Raw genomic sequence first — 16,427 nt, 5'->3', positions numbered from 1 at the left:
CACCCTTTGAGTCGTCCCAGTATTTCCAAAATAAGGTTGTAACTCAGATAAAAACACATGTTCTGGGTCACAGATAATTCTGTCAAACACTTTGTTGACACGTCTTCTTCTGCCCTCCCCAGTCGTGTTTGTCATTGGCAGTGGAATGTACAAGAAGGTCCAGCCCCAGGGTAACATCATGTCTAAAGTTGCCAGGTGCATTGGGGTGAGTATTTCAGTACTCCTCTCTCTCGATCACATTTCGTCACCCCTGTCCCCCCAAACCTTCTGCCTCCTTTAAATTAAATCTCCATGAACCTTTGGCTTTGCTCTAAGCATTTTCTTGGTGGCCTTTACTCTTTTGATAAATTGAAGTTTCTTATAAAACTTACCAAATGGAAAAGGACACAAATAGAACTCAAAACGGGAGGGATGGAAAAATAGCTCTTGAACCTTTAAAATAAGATCAGCAATGAAGGAAAAACAAATCAGAGGGACTCTTTGCTTCTTTATAAATGACAAGCAACGTCTGATGTTGGTCAGGGAGCAGTGAAACTAAGATGGAGAGGCCAGGTTTCATAATGTATATCCAGAGTGGAAGCGTGGACAGCGTCAGTGATCTTATTTTCAGGAACTTAGGCCAAGAAAATAACTTTTAAAAATGAATACAGCTTCACATTAGAAGATTGTAATTCAACTAAATGCTGCTCTGTAAAGAATCCAGAGAGTGAAGTAGTAACAGTGTGGTTTTGTTTACTGCAGCTCAGACACTCCCAGTTAGTGAGAGGTTAAAAATAAATGCATGTTAGGCCTTCAGCATAGTCATGACACATGTCTTCTCTCCTGAGTCTTCCACTGAAGGGATTTCAGCTGAGATGTGTTTCACTGATAAAGGAGTTATTCTGTTTTGAAACTTGCTTGTTCTTCCTTCCTTTCAGTTTGCCATCAAAAATAGGATTAGCCATCGGAGTAAGAAATTTCCTAAGAGGGAGCACTGGCTGGACTGGGCTAGCGAGAAATATGATGTAAGTGACGATTGTTGCTGCAACGGCCCCAGTGATTGCAATTCGTGTTATTAAGGCCACATGGATAAAATTATCAGTTGTATCTTCACCAAGTTTATTAGCATTTTAAAGAAGACGATGCGTGAGAGAGCTTGTTTGCACTGAAAAGAGCTTAAGAAACAGTGATATACAATTTATCTAGAAACATTGTCGCCTTTCCGTAGACATTCCTGTGGAATCATTGGCCTTGAGTTACGTGTCGTCACATAACTTTAGATCAAATATGGAAGAGTTAAGTGATGGTGGTGGGATTTACATTTAGTGAATTTACCTTGAAACGAGTAACTTACCTCAAGTGTTCAAGATGTTTTCATTCATATTTCGGGGGTTTTCTAAAGACACCTGTGATAGATTTCTTGGAACAATGACTCACCTCCCAGCTTGTCTCTAGGTGCACTGCAGGAGAGCTGTGCTGATTATGGCGGGTTGTGACTGACACACTCTCTTCCTTCAACTGCAGGAGCGGCTCATCTCTCAAATTAAGATGGTTACAAGGGTGATGTTCCTGTACATTCCTCTCCCCATGTTCTGGGCCTTGTTTGATCAGCAGGTAATATGAAACTATGTTTCTGTACATCTTCATTAACAGAACATGCTTTGGGCCTATTTAGCTCCTGAAAATGTTCTCTTCCAGTTCCTTTTTCATGTTTCATTTATATGGTAACTGTTAGATCACCTTGTTGTTGTTCGGTCGTTCAGTTGTGTCCGGCTCTTGGTGAGCCCACGGACTGCAATACACCGGGCTCCCTTGTCCTTCACCGTCTCCCGGAGTTTGCTCTCATTCATGTCCATTGAGTCAGTGATACCATCCAACCATCTCATACTCCATCACCCCTCCTCCTCTTGCTCTCAACTTTTCCCAGCATCAGGGTCTTTTCCAATAAATCACCTTGAGTTTCTTTTTTTTTTTTTTTTAATTAACTCTAGATGGTTCTATCCACATCTGGGTGGCAAAATAATGAAGAAAAATTAGGTAGGGGTCGAGTAAAGGAGCCTTGGAAAATGTTTTTTCTAACTTTTTATTTTGTACTAGGGTATAGCCAATTAACAATGTTGTGACAGTTTCAGGCGTACAGCCAAGGGACTCAGCCATTCATATACGCGTGTCCACTGTCCCCTCCCATCCAGGCTGCCATGTAACATTGAGCAGAGTTGTCTGTGCTATACAGTAGGTCCTTGTTGGTGATCCATTTTAAATACAGCAGTGTGTACATGTCCATAGGAGTCTTGCGAAAGATTTGACCCAAGTATCCAGGACTCTTGCCAGTCAGAGTAAGAACAAAGAATTTTTCTACTGATGGGTGTTGTTTAGTCGCTGCTAAGTCATGTCCAGTTCTTTGCGACGCCATGGACTGCAGCATACCAGGCTCCCCTATTCCACTATCTCCCAGAGTTGCTCAAATTCATGTCCATTGAGTCAGTGATGCTATCCAACCACCTCACCCTCTGTCACCCCCTTCTCCTTTTGCTCTCAGTCTTTCCCAGCATCAGGGTATTTTTCAGTGAGTCATCTCTTTGCAACAGGTGGCCAAAGTATTGGAGCTTCAGTTTCAGCAATAGCCCTTCCAGTGAATATTCAGGGTTGATTTCCTTTAGAATTGACCAGTTTGATACAGCAAGTAAAAGATGTATTGTCTTATGTGGGATCCACAGAATATTTAGACTGAAACTTGATATCTTGCACACTGAAATGGGATGCTTGGGCTAGAAGTACCATCCAGAAATGTGAAATGACTCTGCTAAAGTCATTCTTCCCAGAGCAGGAGCTAGAACACATCATTGACTTGTACAGCAGGAAGACATGTACCTAGGAATTTTTCAAAATAAGGTTAGAAAACCAAATGCATGACACTCAGGAGCCAAAGTCATAAGATAGCCTTTCTTTTAGAAACTGAAGTTGAAGAAAAAAATTTGCACACATGCATGGTTTTATTGCACAGGTATGATTATTAAAAGGATATATCATCTCTTGGGGAAAAAAAAAAGTGTAGACATTAATCTCCTTATTTGAATGTATGGAATTTAGACCAGCGTCTTAACCTGTTTTGCATGTTGGGCAGGGACCAGTTATTAGAATCAGGCTTGCACTAGAAACACACTCAGCACCTTTCAGCTGTGTGACCTGGTGTCATCCTGTGAGCCTTCTGAAAGTGTAATGACCCAGGACAAGGCGGTGAGGATCAAAAGAGAGAACGTGTATAAAGTAGTCAGTGACCGGCTTTGATTAAGAGCTCAGCCAGTGGCAGACTTCCTGACTTTCTATGCTGTTCTCCCAGCGGAGGGACTGGATGAGATAGATTACACTGAAAGATTCACATATCCAGTTCTCCATGGGCTATATAACATCCACTCGTGCAGTCCTGCATCATCTGTTACTGCAAAGCAGGTTGAATGTCAATAGGCTGCCCAGGTTTAAATCCATCACCCTCTTGATGGAGTTACACTTTAGGACAGTCTAGCTGTCAGCAGTAGAACTCTTAACAGTTATGATATTCCTGAAACTGTGACCCCAGTGAATAGAGAATTTCCTCAGGGTATGGGGCTGCTCTCACCATGCAGGTGATGTCAGCTTCCCAACAAACCTCCCAAGTGCATTTTTGTCTTTCTGAAGGATGTTGTTATTCAGTCACTAAGTTCATGTCCTACTCTTTGCGACCCCATGGTCCGCAGCACGCCAGGCTTCCCTGTCTTCCACTATCTCCCAGAGTCTGCTCAGACTCATGTCCATTGAGTCGGTGATGCTATCTAACCATTTCCTCCTCTGCCACCCTCTTCTCCTGCCTTCAATCTTTCCCATCCTCAGGGTCTTTTCCAGTGAGTCATCTCTTTGCATCAGGTGGCCAAACTATTGGAGCTAGCTTATCTCAAAGCAGTACTTCGTGCATCCTTTGTGAGGGCTTGGAGTACTATTTGTTGTTAACTGAACAGTGGAAATGCAAGTGGTTTGTCCTCACCTATAGTTACAGTGGAGCCAGAAACCAGCCTAATGTTGACAAACAGTTTTAAACCCCATAACAATTCAGACCTCATTCCTGATTAGGAAAAGACTCCACACTGACTTGTAAAACTTTTAAAACCCATGTTCCCAAATGATGCAGTAAGCCTATTTGTTTTTTAAGGGCTCCAGGTGGACACTGCAAGCAACGACCATGAGTGGGAAGATTGTAAGTCTGGGGCCTGGAGATATGGACTACCCCGGGCCACTATTCCTTTGCCCTCTTTCTGCTTCCCTCTCATAACATTTCAAGCCCTCAAGTGATCCTCTATGCGAACTTATCAGTGAGATATCCCCCCTCTTTTTTAGGGAATCATTGAAATCCAGCCGGATCAGATGCAGGTAGGAGAAAATACTTCAGTTGCTTTCTGAGCTCAGAGCCACCACTGAGACAGTAACGGCCCCTCTCCGCTTCACCTGCAGACGGTGAACGCCATCCTGATCGTCGTCATGGTCCCCATCGTGGATGCCGTGGTATATCCTCTGATCGCAAAGTGTGGCTTAAATTTCACGTAGGTGACCCTCGGCTTAGGGTCGGGGTTGGGGCTGTGTTCCCTCACCTCCCAGAGCCCTGGTGGTAGGAATGTCTGGCTCTTCTCCCACGATTCCACGTGTCTGAGGGAGTTTTCCAAGAAATAATTTTGAATCAGACGTCTATGTGCTGACGTTTCTGAAAATTTGCCCTTAAAAATAATAGTGCTTTAATGGCCATCTGCAGTAAGCCTCTAATTAAGACTGCCTGGCATGTGCAGATGATAGAACTTGCAACTACGATACAGAGGCGTCTCTAGAAATTAAATGTCCAAATGCAAGTGAGAAACTGTATTACGTTTATCCTCCTTCATCTTGGTCATGAATAAGAGCCAAAGAGGCCCTTGGAGGGACTTCCCTGGCGGTCCAGCGCTACAACCCTGCACTTCCACTTCAGGGGCCACAAGTTCGATTCCTGGTTGGGGAATTAGGTTTCCTCAAGCCCTGTGGCACAGCCAAAAATAAATAAAAGAAGATGTGTGCTTAGTTTAAAAGATGATGGAGAGACCCTTGGGGTCCATGTGTTTTGGGGGAGTTGGTTTGTCGGGGTGGGGAAGGAGGGCTCCCTGCGGGCCATGCCCTCAGCGCACGCGCGCACGGCCTCCTGAGAGCCGCCCTCTCGCTCATCCCCAGCTCCCTGAAGAAGATGACCGTCGGCATGTTTCTGGCCTCCATGGCTTTCGTGGCAGCTGCCATCGTGCAGGTGGACATTGACGTGAGTTGCCTTCTGATTCTCCAGTGGCCTCTCCTGGTGGGTCGGGGGGCATGTCCTCCTCCAGGACTGAGACTGTGAGGGGGGCCAGGCAGGGACTGGCTGGTGAAGCAGGCCCTGGAGCTGTGGGCAGTGTGCCCTTTCAGTCAGCATGCCCTGCGGGTTCTTCTCTCTGCAGAGCACACGGCCAGGATGCAAGGCCAAAAGGGCACACTCAGGAGAAAACTTAGATGGCACTTATTTACATGAGGGCTTCCATTTAGAATACCGTTTTTATGATGGAGGGAAGGTTGTGGAACTTGTTGTTTTGCAATCTAAACTCCTAGGAGATCTGGTTAAAAGAGGTTGGTCACTCACACAGTCCTTCAAAAAGCTCATTAATGGGAAACTGTTAATTGGAAGACACCTTTTGTATTCTGACATTCCCGATATGGTTAGTTCACAGCTCATCCACGTGTCAGTTGGGCTCAAAATGGGACTAAGGCTGTGCGTCTGCGATCAGGTCTTTGATAAAAGGTCTCTCTCTGTGTCTCGCATACCGTCTCTGCTCTCCCCTCCTTTCCCCCAACTCCTTCACCCCATGCTCTCTCTCTCTGTCTCTCTCTCCATCTCTGTCTTTCTGTCTCTCCCTCCGTCTCTCCCCCCTCTCTGTTTAAATTTTTAATTGTGGTAAAATATATATAACATAAAATTTACCATCTTAACCATTTCTGCGTGTACAGTTTGGTAGCGCTAAGAACATCCATATGGTTGTGACCTCAATCTCTAGAACTCTTTTCGTCTTGCAAAACTGAAACCCTGTACCCACTGAACAACAGCTCCTTGTTTTCCGTCTCTCCAGTCCCCCAGGCACCTTTCTTTTTTGTCTCCATGAATCTGACTGTTCTCTGTAACTCATGGAAGTGGAGTCGTACAGTCCTTGTCTTCTTGTGTCTGACTGACTTCCCTGAGCACGGTGTCGTCAAGTTGTAGTACACGTCAGAGTTTCCTCCCTTCAGGCAGAACAGTCTGTCATGTGGATGTAACACCTGTTGTTTTCCATTTACCTGTTGATAGACATTGGGTCATTCCACCCTGTGGCTGCTGTCAGTAATCCTGCCATAAACTTGGGTGTGCTCACCTTCTCTTGGACATGACTCACTTTATGGAAAACTATGGGGCTAAAATTGACATGGATTGCCTCAGTGACCCTGGGATTTGAGAGAAGACATGGTAGGGAAAAGGCAGGACCCCTGAGCAGAGTGTGAGGCAGGAGTCCATAAAGCGTTGTGAGGGGACCTTCAGAGCACCGTGTCCAGGGCTGAGGTCTGGGCTTCCAGAGTTATGAGCAGGGAGGCTGGCATCGGGGGCGAGAAGATCCCAGGCCCTACCACAGCAGCCTCGCGTAGGGGATGGTTGCTCTGACCCTTCGTGTACTGGGCTGCATAACCTGGCATCTTTTGACCAGGTTTGACTTGGAGGTGGCCAGGTAGGAGCTGGAACAGCCTCTTGCTGACTGTTACCATGTTCTAGACGAGTGTCACTTTCTACGGGTGCCAGGAGATGTGGGAATGGAGGCCTCCTGGGCTTCATGGTGGATGCCTGGTGTGCCTCAGCCAACATGGCTGCCTCAGCCAGGGGGATAGGATCACAGTGCCAAGGTTAAGGTCATCGTCAACATGCATCAAGGACCTCAAGGCCACGTCTCTTTTATTTTGTTCAGAAAACTCTGCCCGTCTTCCCCAAAGGAAATGAAGTCCAAATCAAAGTCCTGAATATAGGAAATAATAGCATGACCGTGTCTTTTCCCGGAACGACAGTGACATGTGACCAGATGTCTCAAGTAAGTAGAAGTGAGCTTTCTTTTCCCTCTTCTGACCCGAGCTATAATAATAGGGTTTGGAGAGCCGATCTTCTGGGTTCTTTGGAGCAATCCCAAGACGAGCCCCAGAGTGAAACGTCTTCATCTTTAATCTAATTCTGGCTTCACTCTGGACCAGTGTCTATGAGTCACCCAGGGAACTTGTTAAAATGCAGATTCGTGACCAGTGGGTCTGAAATGCTGCATTTTTACAAGCTTTCTGGTGGCAGTGCTTTTGCTGGAACATCAAACCACACTTTAAAGGGCAAGGTTCTGGGTCAGTGGTTCTCCACCAACGCCATTCTGGCCCCTCAGGGAACTCTGGACAATCTCTGGAGACATTTGTTGTCACAACTGGGATTTGGCTGTTGGCATCTCCTATGTAGAAGCCAGGAGCTTCCCAGGTGGCGCAATGGTAAACAGGAGGTGCAAGAGACGCAGGTTCAATCCCTGGGTCAGGAAGATCCCCTGGAGGAGGAAGTGGCAACCCTCTCCAATATTCTTGCCTGGAGAATCCCATGGAAAGAGGGGCCTGGTAGACTAAGGTCCATAGAGTCGCAAAAGAGTTGGACGTGACTGAGTGACTAAACATGCACACATACAAACACACACACACACTCACAGAAACTAGAGATACTGACACACCAGTCTGAGGCTGGAACACCCTACTGTGGATGGATGGTCATGGGTCTCAATTAGAGCTTCTCTTCTCTGGAGAGCTTTGATAATTCTAACACTGGCATCCCAGCTCCTGAAGTTTAGATTTAACTGGTCTTATTGCTGTTCAGCCACCTGTTGAGGTTCTGTTGAGGACCACTCCCTTAGATCTCGCCAAGCTAATAACTGTGCAGGAAGAAAGAGTGCTTGACTCCCAATGCTTAGGAAAGGCCACTATTGGTTTTTACCCAGGCTGTTGCTTTTCCTTGATGCGGCTCTTTGCCCAATGGTAGAAATAATTTCCATAGCGTTTATTATTATAAAATGGAAGTAAAATGCTGAATGAAAGTCATAGTTCTGTGGTAATGCTAAACAACTTCAGACTAGAGTCCACAGGGGTGGGCTTGTGTAGAAGCTGAGATGAACCAATGCCAGCTCCCCACAAGGCATCTTTGATGTGTATGAACGTGACCTGGGAATGTCAGATAGTATGGATGGCAGTGTCGCTTAGTACAGAACAAGGCTCCGGGGTAAACTGTGACCCTTTCCCCCCGTTATAGACAAACGGATTTCTGACTTTCAACGTAGACAACCTAAGTATAAACATTTCTTCTACTGGAACACCAGTCACTCCAATAACTCATAACTTTGAGTCCGGCCATCGCCATACCCTTCTCGTCTGGGCCCCAAGTAACTACCAAGTGGTAAGTAGCTGGGCGTTCCCAGCTGCCTCTGACTGTTTGTGTTGTTGGAGACATGGCTGTTTAGTGGTGTGACTTTGTTTTACCCCCATGTAGTATTGTATTAGATAATCCTCGATTCTTGCTTTTTCAAGGACATAGTCATCTGACTTCCAATAAAGGTTTGACTGGTGGATGGGAAGTGTTGATAGGAATTTGACAAATTTTAAAAAGAACTTCTGGGCACACTATGGTGTGTTTGAACACAAGTTGCACAGTACCTGTGTGCATTCTCAAGAGACTTTTTGCGATAAAGTTTTAAATATACCTTTAATAGTATTCATTTTAGAAACTGGCACTGAGTAATTTGAACTCCGGGAGTTGGTGATGGACAGGGAGGCCTGGTGTGCTGCGATTCATGGGGTCGCAAAGAGTCGGACACGACTGAGTGACTGAACGGAACTGAATTGGAAAATTAGAGCCGTCTCTGAAAAAAAAATAGAGTGACTGCATCAAGTAAAAGCAATAGAAATGCGTTAAAACAATTTCATGACCAAGTATGGACATCCGTTCATATGCTGACATTCCGTTCAGCATATAAAGAAGCTATGAAGGTGTAGTTGACCTAGTGAAGGAGTTGTGGATATTCTGTGAGTTTTGGTGAGCTTCTACAAAACTGCAATACAGAATTAAGACTTGTTGGTAATGTGTGTAATTAGGGGGCTGTTGAGAGGCTTGCCTTAAATTCTTAAGAGAGCAGTGATCTATGGAACCACTAAAAAGCAAGCACTAAAAATTGTAAAGGCTTATGGAACTCTGCTCGATATTATGTGGCAGCCTGGATGGGAATGGAGTTTCGGGGACAATGTATACATGTTTATGTGTGGCTGAGCCCCTTCGCTGTTCACCCAAAATTATCATGTCATTAATTGACTATACCCCAATATAAAATGGCTTTCCAGGTGGCACAGTGGTAAAGAACCCGCCTGTCAGTGCAGGAGACATAAGAGACGTAGGTTCGATCCCTGGGTCAGAAGGATCCCCTGGAGAAGGAAATGGCAACCCACTCCAGTATTCTTGCCTGGAGAATGCCATGGACAGAGGAGCCTGGCCGGCTACAGTCCGCAGGGTCGCAAAGAGTCAGACATGACTGAAGTGACTTAGCATGCACTCACAATACAAAATAAAAAAGTTTTTAAAAATTGTAAAGGCTCCTTTTAACTTCACATAAACCAAGGCTGAGTGGTGGAGACTGACTAATTTAATCACGGTGCCCTTAGCTCCTAGAATAAATGTCCCCAGCACTCTCCTTCTCTAAAGCCTGAGCTGTTCATTGGAACTTATTCTAAGGAGTTAGATTTGATAATGTTTTCTTTCTCAGGTAAAAGATGGCCTTAACCAGAAGCCAGAAAAAGGGAGAAATGGAATCAGGTATGTGTACTTGTTTAACACTTAAGTTATATCAGCTTCTTATGGAAGTAATGTGTACCCATGGTAAAATCCAGCTGTAACAAGGATATCAGATGAGAGTCTGGGGTTTCCCCCATGAATGTGAGGCCAGTTCACAAATTTTTAAAATCACAAATAAAATCCATCATCTTAATCTACTAAAGAGGAAAATCCACATCATCAAATCAATTGATGCGGAAGAAAGATTTGATAAAATTCAGCATCCATTCATTTAACAACCCTCAGCAAACTAGGAGCTGAGGGGATGTTCCTTATTCTGAAAAAGTACTGGACTTCCCTGATAGTCCAGCGGTTAAGAGTCCACCTGCCAGTGCAGGGGGCACAGGTTCAGACCCTGGTCAGGGAAGATTCTACACGCCACGGGGCAACTAAGCTTGCTCCACAAGTACTGAGCCCACATACTGCAACTACTGAAGCCTGGGTACGCTAGAGCCCACGCTCCACAAGAGAAGCCCCCACAATGGGAAGCCCGTGTGCCACAGAAGAGTAGCCCCCGCTCACCGCGACTAGAGAAAGCCCGTGCGCAGCAGCAAAGACCCAGCACAGCAAAATAAATAGAATTTAAAGAAATCCCAGCTAGCATTGCACTTAATGGCAGAAGTCTAAATGCTCCCCCTGAAAAATCAGGAACTAGGTCAGGTCGCCTACTCCATTCTTTTTCAAGATCCTTGCAGATGCTAGTGCCATGAGGCAAGAAAGATATGTAAGAACATCTAGATTTGGAAGGAAGAAATAAAACTCTCTCCACACGCAAAAGGCTTGAATGTCTACATCACAAGTCCCATGGACTCAATAGCAAAAGCTCATAGACTCACTAAGTGAGTTTAGGAGGGTTACAGGATACAAGGCCAATAACAAGACAAACGTATTTGTATATACCAGCAATAAATGATTGGAAGCTATACCTGTTCAGTTCAGTTCAGTTGAGTCCCTCAGTCATGTCCGACTCTTTTCGACCCCATGAATCGTAGCATGCCAGGCCTCCCTGTCCATCACCAACTCCCAGAGTTTACTCAAACTCACGTCCATCGAGTCTGTGATGCCGTCCAGCCATCTCATCCTCTGTCGTCCTTTTCTCCTCCTGCCCCCAACCCTCCCAGCATCAGGATCTTTTCCAATGAGTCAGCTCTTCACATGAGGTGGCCAAAGTACTGGAGTTTCAGCTTCAGCATCATTCCCTCCAAAGAAATCCCAGGGCTGGTCTCCATCAGAATGGACTGGTTGGATCTTCTTGTAGTCTAACGGACTCTCAACAGCCTTCTCCAACACCATAGTTCAAAAGCATCAATTCTTTGGCACTCAGCTTTCTTCACAGTCCAACTCTCACATCCATACATGGCTACTGGAAAAACCATAGCCTTGACTAGACGGACCTTAGTCGGCAAAGTAATGTCTCGGCTTTTATATTAAAAGGCATATTAGCTATTTAGGTTGGTCATAACTTTTCTTCCAAGGAGTAAGTGTCTTTTAATTTCATGGCTGCAATCACCATCTGCAGTGATTTTGGAGGCCCCCCAAAATAAAGTCTGACCCTGTTTCCACTGTTTCCCCATCTATTTCCCATGAAGTGATGGGACCAGATGCCATGATCTTCGTTTTCTGAATGTTGAGCTTTAAGCCAACTTTTTCACTCTCCTCTTTCACTTTTATCAAGAGGCTTTTTAGTTCCTCTTCACTTTCTGTCATAGGGGTGGTGTCATCTGCATATCTGAGGTTATTGGTATTTCTCCTGGCAGTCTTGATTCCAGCTTGTGCTTCTTCCAGCCCATTGTTTCTCATGATGTACTCTGCATAGAAGTTAAATAAGCAGAGTGACAATATACAGCCTTGACGTTCTCCTTTTCCTATTTGGAAGCAGTCTGTTGTTCCATGTCCAGTTCTAACTGTTGCTTCCTGACCTGAATATAGGTTTCTCAAGAGGCAGGTTAGGTGGTCTGGTATTCCCATCTCTTTCAGAATTTTCCACAGTTTATTGTGGTCCACACAGTCAAAGGCTTTGGCATAGTTAATAAAGCAGAAATAGATGTTTTTCTGGAACTCTCTTGCTTTTTTGACGATCCAGCAGATGTTGGCAATTTGATCTCTGGTTCCTCTGCCTTTTCTAAAACCAGCTTGAACATCAGGGAGTTCACAGTTCACGTATTGCTGAAGCCTGGCTTGGAGAATTTTGAGCATTACTTTACTATGCAATTGTGCGGTAGTTTGAGCATTCTTTGGCATTCCCTTTCTTTGGGATTGGAATGAAAACTGACCTTTTCCAGTCCTGTGGCCACTGCTGAGTTTTCCAAATTTGCTGGCATATTGAGTACAGCACTTTCACAACATCATCTTTCAGGATTTGAAGTAGCTCTACTGGAATTCCATCACCTCCACTAGCTTTGTTCGTAGTGATGCTTTCTAAGGCCCACTTGACCTCACATTCCAGGATGTTTGGCTCTAGGTGAGTAATCACACCATTGTGATTATCTGGGTCATGAAGATCTTTTTTGTACAGTTCTTCTGTGTATTCTTGCCACCTCTTCTTAATATCTTCTGCTTCTGTTAGGTCTATACCATTTCTGTCCTTTATTGAGCCCATCTCTGCATGAAATGTTCCCTTGGTATCTCTAATTTTCTTGAAGCAATCTCTAGTCTTTCCCAGTCTATTGTTTTCCTCTATTTCTTTGCATTGATCACTGAGGAAGGCTTTCTTATATCTCCTTGCTATTCTTTGAAACTCTGCATTCAGATGCTTATATCTTTCCTTTTCTCCTTTGCTTTTCGCCTCTCTTCTTTTCACAGCTATTTGTAAGGCCTCCCCAGACAGCCATTTTGCTTTTTTGCATTTCTTTTCCATGGGGATGGTCTTGATCCCTGTCTCCTGTACAATGTCAGGAACCTCCGTCCATAGTTCATCAGGCACTCTGTCTATCAGATCTAGTCCCTTAAATCTATTTCTCGCTTCTACTGTATAATCACAAGGGATTTGATTTAGGTCATACCTGCATGGTCTAGTGGTTTCCCCCACTTTCTTCAATTTAAGTCTGAATTTGGCAACAAGGAGTTCATGATCTGAGCCATAGTCAGCTCCCAGTCTTGTTTTTGCTGACTGTATAGAGCTTCTCCATCTTTGGCTGCAAAGAATATAATCAATGTGATTTCGGTGTTGACCATCTGGTGATGTCCATGTGTAGAGTCTTCTCCTGTGTTATTGGAAGAGGGTGTTTGCTATGACCAGTGCATTTTCTTGGCAAAACTCTATTAGCCTTTGCCCTGCTTCATTCCATACTCCAAGGCCAAATTTGCCTGTTACTCCAGGTGTTTCTTGACTTCCTACTTTTGCATTCCAGTCCCCTATAATGAAAAGGACATCTTTTTGGGGTGTTAGTTCTAAAAGATCTTGTAGGTCTTCATAGAACCGTTCAACTTCAGCCTCTTCAGTGTTACTGGTTGGGGCATAGGCTTGGACTACCATTATATTGAATGGTTTGCCTTGGAAACAAACAGAGATCATTCTGTCTTTTTTGAGACTGCATCCAAGTACTGCATTTTGGACTCTTTTGTTGACCATGATGGCTACTGCATTTCTTCTGAGGGATTCCTGCCATAAAGCCTATTTATTTTTAATTGAAGAGGAACAAATATCTCTCTCCTAGTTATTCTTCAAGGAACCGGTCCCATTTGTGTCATTTTCTCAGCTGGTTCCCACTGAGAAAACTTTGTAGCTTAGATCCTGGTGCTCCTAAGAGGCCAAAGCCAAGGGTCCCTTAATGGGACGTAGGATTTGCCCTAGTCGAAAGGCTTAGAGCTCAGTAGGTCTTGAACCTCTGCTTTCCTCACCGTTCAAAGAGCTCAGAATGGGTTTGCTGCTTATGCTTTACTATTTTCTGTGTGTATACGGGAACACATCTGATATTTGTGATGCTGCTTTTTTTTCCCTCAGATTATTTCCATTCTTACTGATATCTCTTACCAACCCTAAGACATAAGTCAGGCAGGCAATAGTACTCAAGTGTTAGGGTAATATTTTAAGTTTTATGTCTTATAATACACAAAGCCAGGCCCCAGGCCCAAGGGTCTACTCCTAATTTCATGCTATTTCCACTGTCTGTGTTTCAGATGGTTCATCTTAGTCTTCTATAAAAGTGGCATTTCCAGTTTGGAGCAGAATTCACTCTGTTAGGCTCCGTCAGGTTCCGTTTTCTACTTGAATCACCTGTCAAATGACACCACGTCAAATGCCTAAGGACTTTTGGACTTGAATTTCATTCATAAAAATGTTCCCTCAGTCCCTGGAATTTGACCGATATTACTTATTGCCACAAACGTAGATGAAATTTGGCCACCGTTGACAAAAAAATTAATAGTCCATCTAAAGAAGAAATAGAGAATTTTATTTGAGCCGATCTGAGAAGTATAACCCAGGAAGCACTCTTCCAAAAAACTCTTGAGACCTGCTCCACTTGTTAGAAGTCAAAGGTACTTCATTTATACAAAGGTACTTCAAAATATACATTTTTGAGACAAAAGAATTATGCATCAAAATGACACACTGACATTTTTGCATCAGGCTCACCAAAAACACAGGGGCCAGATCTGAATGTACAAAGTGAGCAGCAGGTAACCATGATCCCTTACTGAATGAGGAAGCCATGTTATCTTCCAAGGACTCACATTGCTGGCATCAGAGGAAACAAAACAAAAAGCATTGAACTCTGCGGTGGAGCCAGCTTTCTCACCTTTGAGGAGGTCTGGTTAATGTATAATGAAGACACATGCCACTAGGGAGGGCTCAGTATGGGTAGGAAATATATTATGCTTCATTTTCTTGTCCTGCCTTGAAACATAAATTTTATTCCATCACCCTATATTTTATGGATGTGAAAGTTACATTGTTCTTTATGGTACTTAAGTATATACCATTATCACTTCTCATTCTCTAAATTGGATCATCTGTATACCTTCACTCGTGTCTCTGTCAGAAAAGACCCACCGGTCTTATTTGGGGCAGCCCACTTCTCCTCCCTGGGGCAGTATAAGAATGTCAGAGTCTTCTCTAGCCTGGAACATTTGAGGAAGCGGTCTCTAACCATTTGTCCCCCTGGTTACCACCTATATGGTCCTCTGGAGGAAATAACTCAATGGGTCCCATGGAAGCTTGGTCACAGGGGACACTGCAGAGACTAGAAACCTTGGGACCCAGCGCCCAGTGCTCCTGGGCGTCCCATCCCAGCCGTATTCCTACGGGATGCTGGTCACTGTTACTCTGTGATCTGCAGGCATAGGTCTCTACTGTCTAAAGGGAATTCCTTAAAACTCTCTGCTTCCTGGGCTGGCCCAAGTCATCCTTTCCACTCCTTGGAGCCCCTCCTTGCCTGAGGGTGCTCTTTAAGAAGGTAAAGGAAATAACTGGGCTTCTCTGACCCCCAAAAGAAGCCCCAGTTGGAGACTGACCTTTAGGTACTCAGCAACTTCTGCTTTTGGTCGTTCACTGCCTTGGCTCTCAAGTTTTTGGAGTAAGAAGCCCAAAGACACGGCTGCCTTCTGGAAAGAGATCAACACCTATTTCAACCCATACTTAACATCCCCAAATATCACTGAAATAGTTCCTAGTTACAAAGTAGTTAGAAGAGTTCCCAGCGTTTTACTGTGTTAAATAAATTCTTTTAGGTGTGTTCTAATGAGCAGGCAAGCAAAGAAAAACCTAGACTTGGTTACTTTCTGTCTTTATACTCTAGAAGTCTTCTGCAAACATCTTAAATTCCTTCCAAAAGGAAACAGAGCCCAGCTTCAAGTGCAACATACTGTGACCTGGAGCAAATAGTCCACTCACAAGACGGATGGTTTTTTGTTTCAGATTCGTTAATGCTTTTGGCGAGAGCTTCAGCGTCACAATGGATGGGGAAGTTTACAACAATGTCTCCGGTCACAATGCCAGTGAATATCTTTTTTTCTCTTCTGGCGTGTAAGTGCCTGCAATGGCCACTTTGCTCTACAGTTCAAGGGTTTCGAGCCTTTTTCTTTAAATAGTACATTGACGATTTCAATACCAAGAATGTTAACCTGTATTAACCATCTTTTTTTTTTTTTTAGAAAGAGCTTCACAATAAACTCACCAGAGATTTCACAACAGTGTGAAAAACAGTTCAAAACATCCTACCTTGAATTTGGTAGTGCGTTTACCTATGTAATCACCAGAAAGGTTAGTGACTCATTGCACTCACTCAGACATGCCTCTCAGACGTTATTGATGAGAGTCCTTGCAAACAGAACGTAGGAATGATTTAATGGAGTAATATAAGGGTCTGTATTTTAAACAAGTTTAGGATTAATTCAGTTCACCACTAATTCTTTAGTTTATCATTGCCTTAAGTTCGCTGTTAGAATAAAATTACACTGACTTACTCTAAAAATTCACGTTGACCGGTATCTGATGCTTCCTCGTAGACACTTAACATAGACTTTGGAAACTTTTAGTTCAAAGAGCTGGGAATGTTTACAACAAACCTGACTTCCAACC

At 44.1% G+C, this 16,427-nt stretch overlaps 1 protein-coding gene across 1 annotated transcript in view; it reads left to right on the top strand.

The window, feature by feature from the left end:
- The window catches only part of SLC15A1 (solute carrier family 15 member 1), a 50,256-nt gene that overhangs the window by 30,152 nt on the left and 3,677 nt on the right, over positions 1-16,427 (top strand). Inside the window, exons 9-20 of the mRNA XM_069601927.1 lie at positions 123-205; positions 918-1,004; positions 1,504-1,593; positions 4,163-4,207; positions 4,348-4,380; positions 4,462-4,550; positions 5,203-5,284; positions 6,984-7,103; positions 8,339-8,482; positions 9,840-9,889; positions 15,765-15,872; positions 16,001-16,109. Of these exons, the coding sequence (XP_069458028.1) occupies positions 123-205; positions 918-1,004; positions 1,504-1,593; positions 4,163-4,207; positions 4,348-4,380; positions 4,462-4,550; positions 5,203-5,284; positions 6,984-7,103; positions 8,339-8,482; positions 9,840-9,889; positions 15,765-15,872; positions 16,001-16,109 (1,040 nt within the window). The remainder of the gene's footprint in view (positions 1-122; positions 206-917; positions 1,005-1,503; positions 1,594-4,162; positions 4,208-4,347; positions 4,381-4,461; positions 4,551-5,202; positions 5,285-6,983; positions 7,104-8,338; positions 8,483-9,839; positions 9,890-15,764; positions 15,873-16,000; positions 16,110-16,427) is intronic.

This window comes from Ovis canadensis, chromosome 10, assembly GCF_042477335.2.
Source record: "Ovis canadensis isolate MfBH-ARS-UI-01 breed Bighorn chromosome 10, ARS-UI_OviCan_v2, whole genome shotgun sequence".
Lineage (NCBI taxonomy): Eukaryota > Metazoa > Chordata > Mammalia > Artiodactyla > Bovidae > Ovis > Ovis canadensis.
The sequence above is the reverse complement of the archived record's forward strand: the minus strand, read 5'-3'. Positions and strand labels throughout refer to the sequence as shown.